Source organism: Fistularia commersonii, chromosome 2, assembly GCF_037954325.1.
Source record: "Fistularia commersonii isolate RoL2024-O1a breed Wild chromosome 2, RoL_Fcom_v1.0, whole genome shotgun sequence".
NCBI lineage: Eukaryota > Metazoa > Chordata > Actinopteri > Syngnathiformes > Fistulariidae > Fistularia > Fistularia commersonii.
In genome coordinates, this window is record NC_141285.1 from 9,982,679 (window position 1) to 10,006,091 (window position 23,413).

Consider the following 23,413-nt stretch of genomic DNA (forward strand, 5'->3'; position numbering starts at 1 on the left):
AACACTCAAAGGCATGAGTGGAATTTACTTCTTTTCACACATTTTCTCATTCTCTCAAGTCACTGACAGAATGACATAAAAGTGAATAAGCATCATGGACTTAAAAACCTAAAAATATATCAAAATTTCTGCAGTGAAGGCTGGTATTTCCTTCAAATTTTTGGGTATACTAATATGCCTAGATGTTGTTGATTTATAAAGCCTTTACAATTTTTTAGCAATCATAAATTTATTCAGCATATTAAAGGAGTGTCTTATATAAAAACAAAAAATAACTGCTCATGGATTGCCAACCTGAGCATGGAAGGTGGAGGAGATACAGAGATCCGGGTGCGGTTTTCAGATGTCATAAGATCCTGGAGGGTCCTGCTCATGTCACGCAGCTGTGCTGTGGTGCAGAGCTTCAGCACAGAGCCTTCCAGTTCCTCTGCCTCCACCTGCTGCTCCTCCTGCTGGATCTGCCGCTCTAGGCAGCAACTGCGGTCCTTTAGCTCCGTCAGCCGCTGCTGCACCTCCAGTATCTCCTCCTGCATTGTCATGACATCCATAATTATAGCATATCACCAAATCACCAAATCACCAACCAAACCATATAACCCCAATTGATTACCGAAGAACAAGTAGCATCTCATACAGGTATGTTAAAGTGATAAGGACTTTTAATGAGCAAATATAATTTTGTAATTTAATGTGCAGAGGTGGCCCTCAGAAATTGGGCAAAGCCTGAGATTACGATCACTGCTTTATCCTGCTTGTTTTTTTCCAAAGTTGTAATAGAAACTACTTTATGTTGTGAAGACTTTAAATGTATTCTGTTAAAATAGAACTCACAGCATTTCCTCAAGTCATTACTGATATGGCAGTGAATAAAAATAAAATGTCCTCATATAAATTTGCGGTCGAGTGACACTGATTAGTCTCTGGGGACAAAAGCATCACTTCTTGTGAGGATATCTGTTCGGGATTTTCTCCTTCCTTGCAGCCGTCAGTGTTTATAGTCCTACTTGCAACTTGACACACCAGATTAGTCGGAATTGAGGGGTGATATTTATGAATGAACCATTTAACTCGGATAGCAAGAACTGCAATTTCTATTATTGAAAAATAAAAATATACAGGAGACTGATTGAGGGAATTTAAAGGGATTCTACCTTCATTAAGCACATGACCCCTTGAAAAAGCGATGGCTAAAAATGAATTGGAATACAAACAGAAACCCCAATGTCTATCCAATGGGAATTAATGACAAGAATCTGTTTATAAAGAAAAATTACTGTGCCGTATGTTGCCATGATAGTTGTGTAGATTTTACAGTATAAATGTTAAAACATGTTTTGCTGGTCACATAGATTTTGACCTTTAAGCCCAATAAATGTCATTAGTCCAAGGCAATCATTTTGAGAATGTTCCATGCAAGTTTTTGGCTGGCAAACAATACATACAGCACTCAAGAATTACACAAATATCAAAGTTGAATGTTTTATTAATTGTGAGGACATTTGATAAACTTATTTACCTCCACTATCCGTTTTTCTTGGATCAGTCGATCCCTCCGATGCAGAGGATCCAGAGATGAATTTGAAGGTTCCCCTGCATCAGGCTCAGCAGCCTCCCTGCCCACCAGCCATAAAACAACAAATACAAACACAGTGATGAGTGCTTATAAAACAGTTTTAACAGAATTCAATATTTTAATGTGGATATTAAATTTCCCCTGTGTTCTCGCACGTCGTCTATTAATTTTCTACCTCCACATGATTCAGGAGTTGCTTTAACAGAGGCAAACCCTAATCTTTGTGTTCCCCCTTTAAACTGCATCACCCAGATGGGTCAGAAACACACAGGTATTGTTTTAGCTGCAGGCAACACTTTTCAGGATGCACATGCCAGAGTCCAAATTGACTTCCTTCCTGCAGCAGGAGGTATATTTGACTACCACCCCCAACTGCACTGTGTGAAACCATTGCTTCATAATAAATGTTAATTTAGGGTATTTTTAACTTAAAGTAATCATTCATTGTGGTTCTACTCATTGTGAGTCATTGTTTTTATATTTAACCATGTCATGCCATCCTCAGTTGGATTCTCAATGATCCATCTACATGACAATAGCAGCAAATGACTGCCATAGCAGAAATTCGTCCCATTACAGATTATTCTAAAATGTATCAAAAAGGGAGGTCGTAGCGTCTCGTTCTGCTGGGAGAGACCGGTTTCGGCCCGGCGTGCGTCATTCTTGACACTGCTGGGTGGCTGACCTGTGCTGACCAGGGCTTGCCCTCTCGAGGGCGCTGTGCACCACCTTTCTGAGCCGCTCCAGAAACAGCGCCACACTGGGCTGGCAAGATGGCAAGCCAAGCTTCAGAGCTCCTCGCTCCTTACACAGCTCCTCCAATTTTTTTCCAAAGCGCTCGGCTGTAACACACATCACACACACCAAAGAACGGTCATTGTAGATGGCCGGTGAGGATCTGTGGCGGAGTATCCTTGAGTAACTGTGGAATCTGAAACTTTTAAAAAAAGTCTACCTTTTGCTGCCTATATCAATGAAATAAATAAATACTCTGTAAAAGATCAAGAAGTTGGAGGATTTCAGGTACTTGGGGTCAACAGTCCAGCGCAATGGAGTGTGGAAAAGAGGTGAAGAGACGGGTTCGAGCAGGTTGGGATCGGTGGAGAAAAGTATCAGGGGTACAATGCGATAGAAGACTATCAGCCAGAATCAAAGAAAGGTGTGCAAGACAGTGGTGAGACCAGCGATGCTGTATGGCCTAGAAACAGTTACAATAATGAAAAGACAGGAGGCAGAGCTAGAGGTTGCAGAGCTGAAAATGCTAAGGTTCTGTTTGGGAGTGACCAGGATGGATAGGATCAGGAATGAGTCTATTTGTACATGTTAAATGTTTTGGAGAGAAGGTCAGAGAAGCCAGACCGAGATGATTCGGTCATGCGCAGAGGAGGGATAGTGAATATATTGGTATCAGATGCTGGAATTGGAGCTGCCAGGCAGGAGGTCTCGAGGAAGACCAAAGAGAAGATTTATGGACGTAGTGAGAGAGGATATGAAGGTAGATGGTGTGAGAGAGGAGGATACAGAGAATAGGGTTAGATGAAGAAGGTTGATTCACTGTGGCGACCCCTGAAGGGAAAAGCCGAAAGGAGAAGAAGAAGAAATAAATAATCTATTAATAGTACAATTATATTGTTCAAAACTGCAAAAAACAAAGCTTTTGGGGAAATAACAATAAAGCCAAACACTTCTCCTTAATTAGTAAGTTATATATTAAGTAAAGGAACCCTGGGCATCATGCAATAAAACCGACCACTTCATTTTCTTTCATTTTCCAAAATAGCTGTTTCTTCCCTCGGCTTTTTTCAACCAAACAATGAAAATCTCAAAGGGAAAAACAATCTCAACCTATTTTTTCCTTAACTTATAAACAAACTTGCCTAATGAGGAACTGGCATCTCTTTTGAGTCAAATAAGAAATATTAACCATCTCAGGGCAAGAAGTGCTCAGCGAGAGACCTTTGAAGCACAATATCAAAATGCAAACAGACAACTGTAAAAGTAACCCAAACAGTGCCTTTGCCAAAACAGTCCAAGGTCTGCAGGACACAGACAGCAGATGTTAGTGTCTATTTCCATCACAAGGTCCCAGAAATAGGTCAGAATACAGTCTGTACAGTTTCCGCTGTACTTTCTTTGGACTGTAATTAGGTCAAACTAGGTCTCCAAAAAACAAAATACATCCTCGATTAATTGTTTTAGATTTGAGGACACATCAATTGCTCTCAAATCCTTCAAATGTTAAACATTGAATCTTAACATGGATGTAAAAATAGCAAGGAACTTTCATGAAAATATGCAAAAAAAAGAAAAACGAAACTGGAAAACAGCTTAATAGCTTCAAATTCTAGAAAGTTAAACTTAACCCTGAACCACTAAAGCAAATTTCAGTAATCATCAGTAAATAATCTGTAAATTCCCAATAAAAAATAACTTCTTTCCATTTGTGGGGATGTCATGGATTCTTTGCCTGCCCTCAGGGTCATGGTTGTTTTTTACTGTGAAAGAGTTTTTATTCAAGACAGAACAGAAATGTATGTTAAGATGAGAAAAAATAAACTGTTCAGCTCTAATTAATGTGAGGTCATCTGCCCTCACGTGCTTTATCAAACATGTCATTGTAATCCTCAGTTAATCCTTAACAAGAAATCCAATTAGGCCAACTGGGTGTCTGGTAACTTCTTATATCTGGCACGCATATGAACTAAATATCTAAATTCCCGGTCAGTATGTCACTATAACCTTGAATAGACTGCTTTACTTTTACAATATTTGCTTAAAATGTAATGATACATCACCAGGAGCAGTATGGGATTTTTTACAAGGGTTAATGATTTTCAAGATGAATATTACGGCCTATGTTTTGACCAAGGTCAGACTGATGTATCACTTTGCTGTTATTGTCCAAAAATGGACCTTTCACAGATATATTTAATCAGATTCTATGCTTGCTGATATAAACCAATATAATAGGTGAAAACAATTCAATATGGGATTTAGAAAGGGCGCCAAAGGGTTTGCAGAGTCTAATCCATCTCAGGAAGCCGGAAGACAGATGTACATCACAGCTGATCGGAAGTATGCAGTGTAACTCAAGTATTACCAGCCAAGTTTTGTGAAATTTAATGACAATTTTATGACAACGCTAATATCCCTCCTTTCAATTACAAAAATTGTTATCAAATTAATCAGTAACATTTGCAGTGAGAACTAATAGTAAGTTTATCAGAGTATATTTCTTTTGTCCTGCTGATCACAATGGTACCTTGTTTGAGACGGGGGTGACTTCAACACTCACAACCATAAGATTGCATCCAGGTTGTATTGTACGAGAACACTAAATATTTAAAAAATGTACATCTACTTAGTCAAATCAATCCTAAACCTACGAACAATTAATACATACAAGGTCAGCATCACCTTGTGCAAAAATATATTTGCTTTATATTGGCATTAAATATTCCTTATCAATAAGGCCCTGGATCTGCTATCCTTTGACTCTACTAAATTAAGTTATAATAAGGGTGATTTTTCCCTTTTTTGTTATATGAACAAAGGCAAGAACAAGTCAGAAGTCTTATCTCTACAACTTTACCCAAACCCCATTTGCGCAAAATCAAACAGAGAGAAATTTCTTGATACAAAGGACGGACGGAAAGTTCACCTGCATCATAATCATCATCCAAAATGGCTTTCTGCTGAAGTCTCTGCAACTTCAACATCATGGACTCGATCTGAGTTAAGACACAATACAGGGGAAATGGACAAATTACACAACCGTCCAGGAGTCAATGACCTTTAAAATGTAACAACTTCCAGAATATGTCCTGGGGTATTGACCACTAATCGAAAGTCACACTAGGTCTCTAAGTTCAGAGCACGGAGAGGAAATTAAATATGCAGTTCCAAGTGCATGCCTGCATTACAGGAAGATGTGTATTCATAAGTATTGTAGGTAGGGCAGGGGAATATAAAGCTTTGCATTAGCAAGGTCCTATTACAATATAAAATCACAGTATCTTTTGAATATGGCAAACTGGAATTCACACGTTAAGTTTTTATGTTAAAATAGTGAATCGGTGGTCAGGTAAAATCTTACTTTTAGAAATTTAACTCTAACAGTTCTTTATCAATGTTATAAAGTTTTGCTCAGATCATTCACTTTATTGGATTCAAAATTTTGTTAAACAAGCCTCATAAAAAAAGTCTTCCAAAAATAAGGCATTATCAGGAAAGTCACAAAATACAGTAGCATTGATAAAACAAAATACTGTCAAAATGTTGGGGAGACAATAATTTTTCTATCGAAAATTGCTTCAAAATGAGTTTTAGTTTTGATATTACAAAAATTCTGATTATTATGGTTAATTTTAGTATCAGTTCATTTTAAGCTATAAGATAATTGTGCAAGGATTTTTAATCCATGGAAAATGAAAATATGAAATAATAAAAAATAATTTAAAATGTAGGGTAAATCCAAAAAAGAATCAAAACATCTTCAAATTAACCATTCCTAAATTCAGATAAAAGTCATTTATAATAGCTGTAAAATGATCATTCATTTCATAGGAATAATTTTATGAAATTATTTACTTTGTTTTGAACATTAGATTACAAGGTCACTATCACATTTCTGTTGAAATGCAAGATACAGGAATCCGCAGGCAGCATACTCTCGATACATAAACAATTCATAACTATTAAGTCCGTGTGTGTGTGTGTGTGTGTGTGTGAGTGTGTGAGTGTGTATGTCTTAATCAAACCACACCACCAATGTCCCTTGGTTAATGCTCACCTTGATGTGGGATCGATTGTTTTGGAGGCAGTCCTGAAGAAGACACTCGTACTTCTTCACCAGACTGTCCCAGCCTTGGTCAGACGTTGGCGTCGAGCTCTCATACCCAGAGGTGACAGAGGATGCAGAGGTGGTGTCTGAGTCTACTGACAGTGAGGAAGTTACCTCCGTGTCCAGAGATCTAGAGTCACAGTCCGGAAGGTACGAGGTCCCCTCTGCGCCACCCCACACACATTCACGCCAAAACCGCCCCCCTAATGACAGGTTGTTCCTCTCGGCCGGGCCGCAGGCCAGGGTGGCTGGAGTCCACAGTTTAGAATGAGGTTGATCAATAGACAAGCTGGCTTGTTGCACTACAGGTGAACAAGGTTCTTTATCCGTGTGCTGAGGAGTTGGTGGCGCGGTAGTGGTTGTGTCTGTACTCTGGCAGATGGTGAAAGATTGTCGGATGAAACTGAAGCTGGAGGTAAAGCACTCTCCTGGGGCAGTCATCCTCGACTGAGATGTAGGCTGGAGTGTTTGGTTTACAGTCAGCTGGCTCTTTGGCGGGGAGGAATGCTGTCTGGAAGCACCGTCAAGGATGCCGCAGTCATCTGGGGGAGGCGGGCGGATCGTGGAGCATGAATTGTTTTCATTCTGCCGGGAGGTGCTTGAGAGTTTATCAGGTTGTTGCAGGTTCATGACTGAAACTGTGACAGCAGGTGATACACTCATCCTCTGAGCACCAGGTACTTCACGGTGATGTCTAGGTTTTCCGTTCCTAATACAACCAGTTCTTTCCTCTTCCTCCTCCTCCTCCTGCCCTGCCTGTTCTCCTCGCATGTACCCAGGCCTCCGGTGGAGCCTCTTACGGCTGGAGCTGCCAGCTGTCCCTGAAGCTCTGCCACCTGTCGATGCAGAGATTAACTATTAAGCTGGAAAACATGGGCATGGGAAAAATACACAGTGGCTCATAGAGCTGGAAGGACTGTCAAATTACGATTTACAAAATTGCATCGATGTGATGTAACTAGTCTGGTTGTCTTGCATTTTCCCTCTTTGTTTGCTTAAAACTGCATTGACTACAGTATGAAATATGGCGCAGACAGCTGTGGGATGTTTCTCACAGTCCTGCTCTAGCTGCTGGGAAATACCAAAGACGTAGAGTCATCTTGAGTTAAAACACGCCTCTCAGTTTAAGAGTGAAACACGCTGAAAGTGTCTTTTGTTGCAAGGGGGAGTGACAGTAGCATTGATCTGCAGTCATGAATCTCCTTTTTTCACGCTGGTTTTGCTTTTCATTAACAGCTAAGGGAAATTTAAACTTCCACATCAACACTTTTTAACAACACTTGACCACTAATTCAGGCTTCTCAACTGAAGAGGACCAGGTCTGTGCGAAGTCAGCATACTAACTGTCAGAGCCAAGCAGAGGCAAATTTGGTTGAAACCCAAAATATTTGGCTCAAAACAAGACGACATTTGTTTTTTCTTGTTCCACCATCCGTCACTATGTTTACTGTTAACTGAATAGTCTTTCGGGAGAAAGCAAGAATGGCAGAGCCGATAAGAGAGCATGCACCAGTGTGACCAGGAAAGAAAACATTGGTCTTGGATCTATATAAGGATCTACATAAGCGCAGCCTTTGCTTTTGCCTTTGCTTTTGCCTTTGCTTTTGCGTTTGCTTTCGCTGTGCCTTCTGCTGATGACACAATGTTTTGGTACTTAAGTGCTGAGAATCCAGGACAGGTCAGTAGATTACACCAAGATTCCAGGAATCTTGAATGAAAACATTATAACTGTGTGTCTTCTATTTGTTGTCCATCAGTCATTGTATAATGTCTATTTAACACTGTAGGAGTCCTACAATGGAACATTTGTGACCATAAAAACAAAATAATGAACTGAATGACAAACAAGTGCTCCTTGGACCAAAGGGGGGTCAATAGAGACATGTGACAATACAACAACTTTCAACATTGCACATGACTTTTTGCTCTTGTAAGGATATTGATATTGCTTTCAACAAAATAGAGGAAGAATGTCTAAGAACTAAGTTTTGTGAAAACTTTAAAATTCTTCAGCTATCCATCCCTTGATATCCCTATCTCGTTGAAAATACAACCAGAGCAACAAACATCTATCGCTGTCAAAACTTCCAGACTGACAGTGAATGTCAGCTATGAATCATATTTGCATAAGGCCAGTAGCTGAAAAGTGGAGCTAATGTTGCTGATAATTGTATTAGTATACTTGGTATTTATAAATGAACTAGTTTGAGAGTGACAAACAGTGTAAAAATACTGTAGAATAGCCAAGCATACTATTAAATGACCAAAAAAGAGAGGTTGTCTGAAAGAGGATGCGGGTAATAAAAACTGGTTTGTCTTCAGGACTGACACCTGCTGCAGTTCCACGTCGCCTTCTTCATTCTGTGTGTGGGATTCAGCGAAGGAGGAGAGCTCAACCCCTTTGTGTACAGCTGCACTGCTCTCTTTCATTCCTATGTTCTCTTCCCACACACGCGCACGAGCACACACACACACACACATACATATATAAACACTAAAGGCGTAATGAAACACTGACACATAACACTTCTGTAGTGAAAACAGCGGGAGCATTCATACCACCTCCGCTACAAAAACGCATTGGACACAATTCTAGGGCTGTTGTTTTCTGATTTGGAAATTAAAGTTTCACTTCATTGCACTAATACTGGACAAATACGTAACCAGACACACAATGCTTGTTTGTCAAAAAATAAGGAATGTTGGGTTTCAAACAAATCATGACCACTACAAAGCAACTACTGCCCATATCTTGGTCCCCTGTGACCTCCAGTGACATCATGTCTAAGACATCCCATGTGACCAGAGAAGACAGAAAGAGACACCACTTATGGATACTAGCCTGAATTCGGAGTGCAAGTGAAGGAGATTTTCCCACTGTGTTCCATAATAGCCCTCTGTCAACTGGGACCCTCACAATAAAGCTCCGGTTACATACTATTAGCGTATCTTTGTAACGGTGGCCACTGGTGCACAACCAGTTTAAGAAACCCAACACGATCAGGTAGCCCAGAGATGGACTGCCTGGCGAGGCTCACATTTACGAAAGGTCGAGAAAGAGCGTCAAGAGTCCAGATGCTGAGAGGGGAGGAGATGTTGAGACAGTTTCCCTGAGCCTTCACCATGCTTTGATTACAGAAAGATGACTCTTCTCAATAGAGGGGGAAGGAAATGCCTCGGGGTCACTTGTGTGTATGTGTGTGTGTGTTCATTTCTAAAGCGTTCGCTATATGCCACTTCCTGTCGGCCTTTGTGCTAAAATAGTTTACCAGGAATTCCGTCTGCAAATCAAACAAGGAAGAGGACACCTACCACAAACCACCTCAGTATTCACATGTCTGCAGTGTAACTATGCGCTGTAGCAGAATCTGGACAAAAACTTTAGCAACATTTGATAAGACAGAGGTCTGGGAAAATGAAGTGTTTCAAGCAGACAAGGCAAGATTATTTACGTTTGGGGATTAGAGAAGCCCTGTTCGGAGCCCTTAGGTTAAACATTGTATCCCATTGGCTGCTGAAAGTGCTTGAGCCAAAGAGGAGTGGAATGCGGAGGATCTCATAAAAACACAATCATTTGAGGAACAAGCTCAGCACCCGCAGACACACCATCACACACACAAACAGCCACAGTCAGCAGCCCTCTGAGAAGCTGTGTTGCTCCAGATGTGCGACACCTCAGAACTTGTGACCGACCTAAGAATCAAGGAAGTGAAAGTCAATTACAAATCTTCACCCCGAACTGAATCTATCTATTTGTTCCTCTTACTGTCTGTCCGTCAGCCTAACGTACGAGGAAATATAACCATTTCTGTGGAGAGCTGCAAAGCATTAATCCCATATCTTTTGCTCGCTTCCTGTGTGGTCACATGGGGACCATAAACTAGTTGAATATGGATGTGCAGAGGAGGGTCAGCCCAGAGAAACAGAATTTTAATGTTCACTTAGATTATAAGATTTTAACAAAATACTCACTTCTCTTTCTGATGCATTTACAAGGCAAAGTTTTCCATAAAGTGACAATATAAATAAGAATGTGTGACACATGAAAAACATTAAATTCCAATAGTTGGTATTTTCTAGCATTAAATAATGTATGGACCAATGCAGAGCCATGAAATATTAAATATCACCATACAATATATAACGCTGTGAGCTTCATTTATACTGAAACAGGATGTGAGAGTATACACATCATTCATACCCTGACTTTTGTTCCTTAAATCTATTTTTTTAGTACAAACTCATGACAAAATGCCCTGAATACATTGTATATTAGTTAAATTAAAAAAAAAAATACATAAAGCTATGACTGAAAGAGGTCCTCATTGTATCCGGGAGTATTTGCACGGAATTTGAAATAACTACTTCATCCCCGTACCGAAACTTGTCGGTTGTCAATAAGCCGTTATGATACTTCGCCCGCTGCTAATCAATAAGACACACAATTTCTGTTTGTTTGTTTGTTTGTTTGTTTTTCCCCACTGTTTTTTCCTTTCTCTCCAGCGTCTATTGAGATGGAAGGAAGAGTATGTCACTTTACCTTCTGTTCCTTGGCGGGGATGACGCAGACAGTTGCCGTGACACTCCAGCCCCATGAGCCCGGTAAACATCTTCCCAGCCACGGGCGACTTCAGTCCCCGGTTCTACACGAATTTACACCGACCATGTTTTTGGAAGAAGCGGAGGCAGTCGCCACTGATCTCATTTCCGGTGTGGGAAAGCAAATCAAGATTTTTTTTTTGATATCCCTGACTTCAAAATAACGCTAAAGACGGGCTTTCGCATGCGCTCTGGCAGATATTTCCGGGATACAAGTATCGATCCGTTTAAATCAGATCCGTCTCTGAGGCAAATAAGTGGGTTCCGTTGCGCATAAAAAAAAAAAAAAAACTCCGTTTGCAGAAAAAGGTGGTGGTTGGCGTCACGATTCTCGATCGCAGTGAGCAGGATTTTTTTTTAATGAGAATTAAAAACGAACCGACTTGGAGCTGCAGATACGGGAGTGGAGGCCGAGGAAGATGTGAGGATCAAGCAACCGGAGCAGAAGTCCGTTAGTCGCTGCGCCCCGGTGCCGTGCGTCGACTGTTACGCGTAGAGGAATTTGACTCCGCACTCCTTCAGCCCGCCTCAGTCCAAGCTGGCAAGGCAGCAGACGCACTGCCGCTGCCTTCACACGTGCTTTTCATTCTGTCAAGATACAAACGGGGATTTTCCGTGAAAAAAGTCACACAAACCGGATTAGGGTGCACGGTCATGTGCGTGCGTGTGTGTAATGTGATGTATCTTAAACATTCGTATAGCAAGTCCCGGCCGCAGTGATCTCTTCCAAGCTGCAAACTTGTGGGCGTTTCACAGTGGATCACAGCAAAAGCACACAGAACACTTGAAAGCTGGTAGAAAATCGTTCAAACCTCCTCTTTATTTTTCTGAGCAGATTTGAAGAGATTGACTTGTTAGCATGACTGTTGAGATTTTCTAATCCTGGTCCAATATGCAGGATTATGTGGAAAAGAGACGCCTTGAAATCCAGCTGAGAATTTACTTTATTACTAAAGAATGGGAAAATTTGCGTCCGGGTTTTACATGTTTGAATCAAAACACATCGCACATTTATTCATTCTGCTATTTTTAATCGGGGACAAGTAGAGGCAACGTTTTGGGGATTACAGTGCGGGGATCACTGTAGATATCTTTACATTAATGATTTTTCTTTTTGTCAAAACCTTGAGAGAAACAAATTGTGCTCTTCATTTTAAAGCTTCTGTGTGTCTTTCTTCACATACATAAGGAAGCTCCTTGACAGATATGATACATTCTTATACTGGATGCATCAATTCTGTGGGTTTAATGAACCTCCCAATAACTGCAATTAGTGTACACTAATGCTGCCATAAAAAATTAAAAATCTTAAACGGTTTTGACAAACTTGCTTTAAAATCAGCTAAATATTATATAATATAATGATAATAGAAATAATAATAATTAAAGTATTATCTAGAAACGCATCCTAGAAAATTGCACTATCACCAAAATAAAATAATAGTTATGATAGAATACTTATAATTGATAATTATGTCTTCCCAGTTTTGGTACCATTATAGTACATTCTGTCCCATCCATGATTTTAACAATAATAATAATAATAATCATATTAATAATAATAATAATAATAATAATAATAATAATATGATTTCATTATACTGATACAAGTGATATATGCAATTTAACGATAGTCAACTATGGCCAGTGGAGGTGTTTTTTTAAACCAGTTAGGATGATAAGCCATTGTTGCAGAACAGTTCCCAAACCAAGCAAAATTGTGGCTTTATTTTTATTGCGAGGGAATTCATAAGGACAAGAAAAAAAAAAAAAAAAAAGCTAAATACCCAACATGGATCTTTTCATCTTCCGATTGATCCTTTCATTCAGCTCAGCTGCAGACTGACGGATAACAGGCTCAGTGGGGTGCAGTCTGCAATAGTCAGGCCTCAATGGATACTAAGAGCTGTGAGCAGCAGGAATGAAAGCTTGCCTTGCATGCAGTGTGACCTCACCCTGTCACCTGTCCAGTATTATAGATTAGAGGGCCTCAAACATCTTTGACGTGATCCAACGTGACAGCAGTGATGATTATCGTAGCCTTTGCAACTGTAACTAGGATTTAGTGTTTGGGGAAAAAGTACATTACAATTCAAATGTTTGTGTGATTTTAAAATGAATATATTTTTATAGTTTTAGGGAAACATAGAAAGATAAAGTTGGGAGTTTCTTTTTGAAAATTGCAGTAACAGCAGCTGAATGAGAAAAGAACATTTGGACATATCACAAGCAAGTGTGGCCAATAATATCTGCTTCTTTGATTGCATTCATTGTTGTAGGAAAAAAAAACATGCTTATTAGCATGCTTTTCCAGCTGTGACTAAATGATTCTCTTGAAAAATCTGGAATGAGAACAAAAGGAAACATGTCACATCCAGATAATAAATAGGTATGTCCAGCTTTAGTTACATGTGATTTCTATGGACATTCACATCAACATGTGTAACAAAAGTCACATTTAACATAAGGGGTCAGTTCTCTAGTTAAATGAAAAGAAGATTTAAATCTATGTTATAGTCACCTATAAGAGTCTATGACAGAATTCTCCAGTTAACACGGCACAAAAACTTGATTTTAAGCAGGTATAGTTTCACCCAATACTAGATACATAACTTCACAGTCTTGTAAAGTTATAAGATATTTCAAAGGCATTTTCCAAAACTGTCTACAATGCTTGGAGATCACAGAATATTACAGAACAATGTTTTTAATCACGATTTGCTGAATCGCATTCAACAAAATCCTGACCTGTCTGTTTTGAGCAGTTCTACTCTTAAATTGCCTACATGTAGTGTTGTGACACACCAGCAGAGGACGGACTTACACAGCGGGACAGTGTGAAACTCCGTTTATAAAATGAACAAGCAGGAAAAATTAGTAAGGTGATTCCAAAAAACAATATCACCTCACAATGAGAGCTCGGTCTCAAGTCTCATCAGGCTCACGAATAAGAAGACACTGTTGCCAAACAGGCTGCACTTGGAATTATATATGGTCTGAATAACCAGTTCAGAGTGGAGCTTTTTCTATTGCTACCAATGAGATCAAAATACTTATTTCTTGAAAGGTTTAGGTAAAGAATGTTCTGTTGTTGATTATGATTGGGGTCCACCCATCTGCACAGCTATTTCTTTTTTTACCTTGAACATCAATTTAAATGAGAATAATTGACACTGTCAGGTCATGAGGAAAATGCAGAGGAACATCATTTTTGTGCCAGGAATACTCCCCCGCCTTCTCTAAACATTATTTTCCATCTAAGTCATTGCAGCATGGTATGGTTTGCATGAAAGGTAGAGTATGGACTGGGTGCCTGTGCATATGTGTACGTGCACATAGGGGGGGCTGGCAGGGAACTGGCACAAACAAGAACAAAGGTCACATGTTCCCCCTCTAGTGTATGCTGAGTGCAGGCAACCAATGGCTCTACCTTAGATTATCTAGGTTTGATAGAGGACGGGGAGGGCAGAGAGAAACAAAATAAACACACATTATCGAGGCAATCTCAAGACTGGGAGAACATGGCAAACTTGGCACTGACATTTTATTCATGCAAAAACAAGTGAAATCACCAGATCCTTATCAAAAAAAAAAATCAGTATATTTTAAAACAACAGTTTTCTCAAAAAAGTTTCCAACAATAAAAAAAAAAAAATATGATCAAACAAGAGCCTGATGCCACACTGACGGAGACGCTGAAACCGCAAGGCGTTTAAACCACACCTTCTTCTGATTCGATGATTGTGTTCCTACTGGAGAACACGTCAGCTAGCATGTGTTTGGGGATCTCAGAGCCACGGACCCGCAGGGTATAACAGGCGTCCTCCACCTTCCCCAGGCTCTGACGCAGTGTGTGCAGCTTCTTGGACACTTCATATGGGCCTGTGTTCCCGATGTAGGAGAAACCGTCGTGGATCTGCCGCAAGAACTGGCTTAGCTGGAATGGTGTGTCAATGTCGCCATTCCCCACGCTGCTAATGCACATACGCATCAGCTCTCCCGTCAGGTCAGCCACGCCAAGCAGGTAGTCTGAGGGCGTCACCTGGAAGGTCAGGACCTGAGTGCCCGCCGGCAATCCGTCTTCACCTGAGCCCTAGCACAAACAAAACCACAGACATTTAATAACATGAATTTGTTTCAGTGGCCATCTGAATCACCAATCTTTATATCAACTGTGACAACTAAATACATACTGATAATCTGGCAGCAAAATGTTCTGTTACCCTCACACTAAGATTAAGTTGTGAATGTTTGTTTGGAGTTTAAAAAAAATGCCAAATTGTCCATGACAAACAAATCCGTGACACCTTGAAAACCCGATTCAAGATGCTGGGCTGTAACCTCTGTGAGCATAGCCAGCCGCTCTGAACATGATGTCCTTGATATGACAAGAGCTAATATTATCGATGCGTTTGAACTGGTGTCTGTGATAAATTAAAAATTTGAATAAATCAAGTTAGTCTTGTTACTGTTTTCAAATGTATCTTGTTGATATTTTAAGACATAACAGTGGAACTGTGGAACAGGGACCAATTATATTACAAACACTCAAGTGTGGAAATCTCATTAAAGCAAAACAATGTGGTTTGAGATGTCTGATGAATGATATTTATGTACTGATAATATTGATAAGTGCCTTACATAGTGACACCCTAGTGGCTTAGGATGTGACAAAATTCTCTTACCAACCAACCAAGACATGATCATTAAGTTGTTTTAAAAGGATTAGTTTGACATATTTGGGCCTGTCTCTTATATAATTCAAATTAAATATAGCAAGATATTATCTGAGAAATTCAGTAGAAAACCATCATAAAATGAGAGAAAAAGTAAAGGCATCAGTAAATTGAGCACCTAGCACAAAATTTTATTTCTATTTATTGCTGACTGAAATAATTGCCTCGAAAAGTCAAGACCTGTATCATATTTTACATTTAAATTATTCATGATTCATTGATGATCTTATTGACCCATAATGCACATTGAGATTTCCCTAATAGGAATAGTCATGTTTTCCATATCACCCATTTCCTACTATCAGTAGTATCATTTGATCTTGACGCAAGAGAGGAAATTAAATAAAATAAAAAATACACCTGAACCTTCTCGGCTTTCATGAACACCAGCCTGGCATTTATCTCCTCCAGACTAATGAGGCTGCGATAACGGATGTAGTGCTGGAAAGACACGGCCTCCACATATTCCTGGATCCCTAATACATGGGAATAACAATAAAATTAGTCAACACAGGGGTTAACAACGGGATCAGATGTTGTCCTACTGCGCAGCTTCTCCAGCTGCAGGATGATCTAAATTACATGGTCCTTGATAATATTTTTTCACTTATGTCTGTTTGGCTCATTTGCTTTGCCAAAAACTGAGTGGCCAACAAAGGTCAGCTGTGTATAAAGTGAACACAGCATGTAGAGCGTGTATAAACACTACATGCTATCAGTGCAGTATAGATCACAGATGTAGATAATGATTCAAATTAAAACCTGTTTCCAGCCAAGGTTTTGATTGAACAACAGCGGGCAATTTTTGCGGCAGGCTGTGATGACCCCTCATTTGTTTTCTTGCCCTGTGTAAGCAACAATCAAATAATCACAGGACGGAAGACTTTGTGTCTGAAGTTTACTTTTGGAGCAGCAATGGAACTTCAAAGGGCTTGGTATCTCCTCCTGGCTAACCGCAGTCAGCTATGCGGGGCGGAGAAGAGGATGTGGTTCATCTCCAATACACCCAACTTTCGCTGGTCTTATTAGGATTTCAGAGCAGTCACACCAGCGCTTGCATGGGCCAAAGCCAGAGGACAAAGCAGCTGCTGTACGCAGGCACGCACAGGGTTATTGCCGCAATATAGCAGCATGGGCTTCCACATCTCCTTCTCCATTTAGCATGACTCTAAAAATCAGTTGGGAAATGTGGAGATCTTTATTTTTCTCTGGGATTCCAAGGGTTGTTGAATTTTAACATATATATATATATATATATACACACATACATACATACTTTTACTATGTAACACACATTTGACTGTGAAACCGATTTAGAAATGGTTGCGGAAAGAAATCCGTTCAGGCTCCATTATCTCGGCTTTATCCATCCATCTACTGCCACTTATCCTGCACTCAGGGTCGCGGGGGGATGCTGGAGCCTATTCCACCTGTCATTGGGCTATAGTTGGGGTACACCCTGGACTGGTAATATTTTCCAAATTAACCTGCTGCATGTTTTTGGAATGTCGGAGGAAACCAGAGAACCCAGAGGAAACCCATAGAGACATGGAGAGAACATGCACAAACTCCACACAGAAAGGTCCCCTTGTCAGAATCAAAACTTTATAATATTACCATTATGGCACCTTGAAGTTTGCAATATGAACTAGACCCCATGATTATGAAATTATTTTTAAAAATCTTTGACTTGTGACTGCGGTTAGAATAGAAAAATAATATTTTACTACAACACTTAATATATTTTCTTATTATTTGCATTTCAGTTTGAAAAATGTAATACATGAGCAGAATATGATCCATAATGTGGTTGGGATTTCAATGACAATTTTTTGTTACACTGCTAAGGAAACAGAAGACTATAAAATACAAGAGATCTTTTGCTTTTTCCATAACTCCATTATTTAATTATATTGTTGACAACATCCTTTTGCTATAATCTGGGCAGATACTCTTTCAGGAAAGTGATAACATTTTCTTGTGATGACCTCTTGAATTAATGAACAATTTATGTATGGTATGTATAACACAGGATAGTTTAAGGCCCACCCCCCCAACTATGTTTGACAGATATTTTACAACTACGTTCAAATGTAAGCACCTCCTGTTTTCATATACTGCCAGTAGTTTCGCAACTCAGAAAACAACACACTCTGAGGCAGGCAGGATAAGACAGGAGAGGTTACACACAGGCTTGGAGGCAGGCAGGCAGAGCACAGATCCTGACTTTTCTTCCCAGAACTGTTCTGACAGTCACAAGCAGCATTAGATTTGGTAAACCAGACACGCATACACTTAGCTTGAGTCTAAATAACTTCAAATTAGAGAAGCGTGTGAGGTCGGACGAGTCACTGGCTGTGTCTGAGAACGAAAATATAGCTATGAAACCGGGGCTTGTACTTGGACACATTATGCCGATAAGGTGATGCCCTGCACTATATGTATTTAGATTTTAATGCAATGAAGTCCAAGTTACTAAACTAATGAGTGAGCAATGATTCAAAAATCAATCTGGGTTAATGGTTCACTGAGTTTCAGGTCAACTCTGGAGAAGTTGTTAAAGAGTTGCTACCATGGGGTCAAGCTAAAATGTTTATAACAATGGTGCAGTGACCTGTTATCACTGGCAGTTTGGTTTTACACACTGCTCTTGATATCTTTAATTGCTCTTATATGAAAAAACAAAGTCATTAAACATGCCTGGAGACTCCTCGTCCGGCAAAGATTAGCAGGAGAACCCTACAGTGACCTCGAGCACAATCTAATAAAGATGATCAAAATGGGGCGGGCATCTAATTGGTGGGAACTGCCACTGGTCACGTCGCAGAGGATGCAGCAGTGATTCCAGAGTGACCACAATCTAAAAATGACTTCCCCAGCTGCTAGATAACAGCTCACCCAAGCTCCCAGAAAAGATTTTCTCCGAACTTTGCAGACATTTTGGCTACGCTAACAAAAACTGATATTGATGCAAGTGGAAAAACGTTATCAGAGGGTGTGTGTCTATCATAGCAAGGCACTGACTTTGCGGTACATTTAAAGCTCTTAAGGGGAGACTGGGATGGTTCCAATTAAATATTACCTCTTTAGCTCTTGTTACTTTCAGTTAAGTGATTCGTCAAAACAATATGGTTTGTGTACCTGCAAACATAGTTAATAAGGGCTACCTAAAAAGTGATTATTAAGGTTTCACTGCAATATATAATGATTTCAGTTAAATATCAATCCAGTTTTAGTACTTTTTAGCCATTCTGTAGGTGATGCTATAGATGTCTTCATCAAAGTAGATAGCCGTGTAAATAAAGCTTCTGCAGGAAAATAGAAGGCTTCTTTAGGACCTCTGGGGCAGCTGTGGCTAAAAGGTACAGAAAGGTTGATGGACTGATCCACATGTTTCATGGAAAACAGTGGGAAGAAGGAATGAGCACTCACAGCTGGACAGCCCTTAAGCGAGGCATTGAGCCCATAACAAGACACAGTGTGTGTTTGTGTATATGTGTGTGTATGTATGTGTGTATGCTCCTAAAGGATTAGGAACAGACAAAAAATTTTGACTGATGGTTCATGCAAGGTAGGAGAAAAATTTGTGTTTTCCCCTCTATTGTCTTATCTTTTGTGTTTTTCTAATTGCAATGTTTAGTGAGATGACAAAAAACAAATGGCGCAGTGATAAACAGGAGTACATCATAATGTTCGCAGCCAAGATCCAAAAATAACAACTACATTCCCACCTCAGAAAAAGTTGTCAGTTATTTCAAAATGTTCTTTGACTTATTACACGTGATTACAAAAGGGAACAGGTGGAGAAACTGGATCAATGTCAGGCTTATCCTTCAGAATATATATAAGTAAAGAGGGATACGATTTTTTCCCAACATATGCATGTGAAAATTATTGAAATGTACAAAAACAATTTTAATTGAGAAAGATAGGAAGAGAGTCCGATTTTAAGCAAACTGAGTGCAAAGGAAACTTTCCTTCCCCGAGAAACTTAAGCAAATGTAGATAAATTTGATTACAAATATACCCCCAAGACAACCTCCAATTTGGGGCATATTCGTTGAATTTCAACATGAGGGTGCAAAACAAATCCTGTGCACATTTCAAATAACTACATGGTTCCTAACTCACTTGCCTTCAGACCAAATCACACTACGGAGAATTTGTCTAATTTTGGAAAAAAAAACATTCAATAATGAAGGACCTTAGAGACAGTGGCACTGAGGAACAGACAGGAAGAGCTGGAGGTAGTAGAGATGAAATGTTCTGTTTCGGAGTGATGAGGAGGGAAAGGATCAGGAATGAGTCCATCACAGGGACAGCACATTACAGGTTTTAGAGATAGTGTCAAATGAGGCATACTGAGATGATTTGGACATACAAAGGAGGGATTGTGAATATATTGGTGGAAGGATGCAGATATTGGAACTGCCAGGCAGCCAGAAGGCCTCGAGGAAAAACGAAAAGGAGATTTAGGGATGTAGTGAATAAAGGCATGAGTTGGTTATTTTGAGAGTGGAGGATACAGAAAATAGGGTTAGATGGAGGGGGATTTACTGTGGCAACCCCTGAAGGGATCAGCGAAAAGAGAAAGAAGAAGAATGAGGGGCCCACATTAATGGCCAGTGTCATGTTTTTCACAGGAAGAGTAGGACAAAATAACAGATGAGACATTTCACTTTGTATCTTTGATCCCCAAAAGTATTTTGGCAGTGAAAAGCCCATTACAACCTCCAAGGTTGGTTTAGGTTCTAAGGGAACTGAGGCCCGCATGGCAGAAATTTTCCCATGGTGAAAAAAATTAATCTATGGAAGAGAAAAAAAAACAAAAAACACAATACATGTCTGGACCAAAATAGAGGTCAAAAGAAAGTAGATTTCCCACTGTTTTTTCTTAATTGTACTTAACCTTTCATTGAGCGATTTCTGGTTTATTATTGCCATATCTTTACAGGATGTATTCAAAGTTCTTGTGTTTTAGGAAATCGATTGGAAGTAAAACTCACCTGGAGTGAAAGCTCTGTGAAACTGATAGATATCCTCTCCCTTCAGCTCTTCAGCAATCAGACCGATTTTCTGCCTGACACCATCCAGTTTGACATCTGCCTCTTTCAAAACATCCTCTGTGTTTGGTACACTACCAAATCAGTTAAAGAAAATACTGTTACAATAGTAAAATCCTGGAAGTTACCGAATAAATGCGTGAATGAGTACAATCTGTCTTAAATCTACTGTTCTATCTAATGAAACTGACTTGATCGAGAAGACCTACTAAAACACCTACCTAGTAACTCTATGCAGAAGGAAGATGGTCCTCTTGCTTTCAATAGTAATGTCTCGGCTTATCTTGACAAGACGCTCATATTTATCGTGTTTGGTATCCAACTCCTGCTGAAAGACTAAAACAAAAACAGTTTGGTTTTTTTTGCATGTGCATGTCTTAGGATAGCTGATCTATCTGGTGCACCATGGAAATATCAATTCCGTTGGTGCAATTACCTTTGAAAGCAGTAGTTACAGGAGAGGACAGGTTGAGACTCACATCAGGAACCCCAGAGGATTCAGTGTTCTTCTGCACACCTTCTCCAGCTGTTTTGATAGAAAGAAGGTCTTATGATGCTGCCGATACATTGAGTGATACAATTGTAAGATTTTTTGTTTAAAAATGTAACTTTCAATAGGCGTTTAGATAGGATATCGCTCATGATCTTACAATTCTCGTTTCTAACTTCAGACAGATCTTCGTTAATCAATTAAACTGTTTTGCTAATTTACGGACCACTTATTATTCAGTTAATTATTTGGTAAATACATTTCTAAACGATGTAGAAACATAAATTGATGGGTAAAAACGAAATAAATCACAATCGGACCAGTCAGAGCATCAGCAAGAAATCCCCTAAAGCCCACTAAGCCGACAACATAAACGGAAATGTATCCTCACAAAATGTACTTAAAATATCCGCTTTTTTTTTTTCTTTGAAATTCTACAAGTCAGAACTTACCCTCTCGCTTATTCATACTTCCTTGAAGCAGTTTGGTCTTCAAGAGATATGTTACTTTGGTTCCTTTGAGGCTGCTTTTCAACGAGTTAGCCACAGAAATACCGAAGTTCGTCCCACTTACTAAATGTTAGTAAACACACAGAAGGTCGCGTATTTTCAGCGTCCAGGGATTAACGGGAAATTCCGACAACACTGTCTATTTCACAAAAAAATTGAAAAAAAAAATGAGAACGAGATGACAAACAAAAAACCAGGCGAACGAAATTACATTTACGGTTTTTAACTGCAGGCAAATACATAGACCAACCGATCGCGGGGCTTGTGCGCTGCTTTCATGCGCAGGAGGAAACGAGAAAAGTTGCATTTTGGGATATGTAGTAGAAACACAAACTATTACTTTTTGCCGGCTCCCAGGCTTTCCCCTTCACGGAGAACACTTAGGTAGGTTTAAGTCTGACTTTCTACATCTGTTTATGTCATGTACCGGCTGGTAAAATCGTGTTTTAGAATCATTTTTTTTCCGTCCCTACGTTAAATTCATGAAAATTCAATTCTCCCATGCTTGGCGATAATAATGTTAATAAAGAGCAGAGTCCCGAGCAGTTTAAACCATCAAATATACGGCTACAATCTATGCCAGATAATTACTTTAATGCATGCCCTTTAGAATACTCCATATAATTAAAATACAACATTGAGCAACTCGGCAACCCCAGACGGATCTGACACATCATTCAGCATTAATATGTATAATAATAAAGATATTCATTCACTTTCTCTCGATCTGATTACTCGCCTCTCTCATGTAACCCCTCCTCCAGGGACTCTTGCAGAGTGCCTACGTGCCGTATGACTGGTGCCAACTTGACTTTGTGCTTTCCTTCACTGAACCGCTGTTTCGCTTGTTGCCATTGAGAGACTCGGTCGCATTTTATCACGGAAGATAATTTAAAACGGTTGGCATCGCAACACGTTAACGGTCCACAAAAAGTCAATTTTATTTTGTTACAATATCTAGTCTTCGCGACGGTTTCGGTCCTTTTCACTTGAAACCATACGTGTCTTCAGCAGCCCCCATCCACTCATCGGTCTATCACAACAGCAGGAAACTCTTTATGCCAAATATTCTTTTGTTGTACGAAAGGAATTTCACAAATGCAAGTCAGGAATGAGGGCAAAACACTGATGTTGACGATGAGTGGGTGGTGCCTTCAGGTGCTCATCTCATGCTCTTTCATCCCAGTTTTCTAATCGCTCGTAAAGAAACTAATTTAAGACAGCTGCCCAGAATGACTTTGAGCAAACTTACATTTGAATGACAAAATGATGAAAACATACCCGATTAGGATCGATGACAAATTTGACGGTTCGATTTGCACTTCTGTGATCTAGGGAATGCTACTGGGGAAAAGAAAACGTGCCAAAGTCTGTGATTTTTTTTCCTCGTAGATTTGTGATAGGTTTGCGTGTGATGGGGCATGAGACGTTTAGTTGGTTTAATTCAAAGGCTCCCGACTGACAGAGATCTTGCGAATAATAGTAGTCTCCAGCCGAACTCCCGTCACGGAAATAACTTTTTCCGAACCTTGAATAGTGTCAAACATGGGCAAAACAAGCTCCGTGTCATGGCGAAGTGACGCTGATTTATTGCTTCCAC

The 23,413-nt window shown here is 39.7% G+C and overlaps 2 protein-coding genes across 5 annotated transcripts in view; both read right to left on the reverse strand.

Annotated features, from left to right (window-relative positions):
• The window catches only part of disc1 (DISC1 scaffold protein), a 48,451-nt gene extending 37,142 nt beyond the window's left edge, over positions 1-11,309 (reverse strand). For both annotated transcript variants that reach the window (XR_015107641.1, XM_086166547.1), the window contains exons 1-6: positions 10,957-11,309; positions 6,366-7,252; positions 5,235-5,304; positions 2,259-2,415; positions 1,517-1,613; positions 295-527 (exon numbers count right to left, since the gene is read on the reverse strand). Coding sequence is in view for 1 of the 2 variants with exons in the window: in XM_086166547.1 (XP_086022673.1) it covers positions 295-527; positions 1,517-1,613; positions 2,259-2,415; positions 5,235-5,304; positions 6,366-7,252; positions 10,957-11,026 (1,514 nt within the window). In the remaining variant the exon portion in view is untranslated. The remainder of the gene's footprint in view (positions 1-294; positions 528-1,516; positions 1,614-2,258; positions 2,416-5,234; positions 5,305-6,365; positions 7,253-10,956) is intronic.
• Positions 11,310-13,394: 2,085 nt separating this feature from the next.
• tsnax (translin-associated factor X) lies at positions 13,395-23,356 on the reverse strand. Of its 3 annotated transcripts, none has more exons than XM_086166596.1 (7): positions 23,095-23,356; positions 21,757-21,876; positions 21,251-21,340; positions 21,036-21,150; positions 20,758-20,888; positions 16,112-16,227; positions 13,395-15,108 (listed from the first exon to the last, which is right to left on the reverse strand). In XM_086166596.1, exons 2-7 carry the CDS (start codon positions 21,770-21,772, stop codon positions 14,728-14,730), a joined length of 849 nt encoding a protein of 282 aa, XP_086022722.1. In that variant the 5' UTR covers positions 21,773-21,876; positions 23,095-23,356; the 3' UTR covers positions 13,395-14,727. The 3 variants fall into 3 exon arrangements, with proteins under 3 accessions (XP_086022722.1, XP_086022721.1, XP_086022723.1); XM_086166595.1 differs by lacking the exon at positions 23,095-23,356 and adding an exon at positions 22,553-22,616; XM_086166597.1 differs by lacking the exon at positions 23,095-23,356 and having other exon boundaries at positions 16,118-16,227; positions 21,757-22,077.
• Positions 23,357-23,413: the final 57 nt, after the last annotated feature.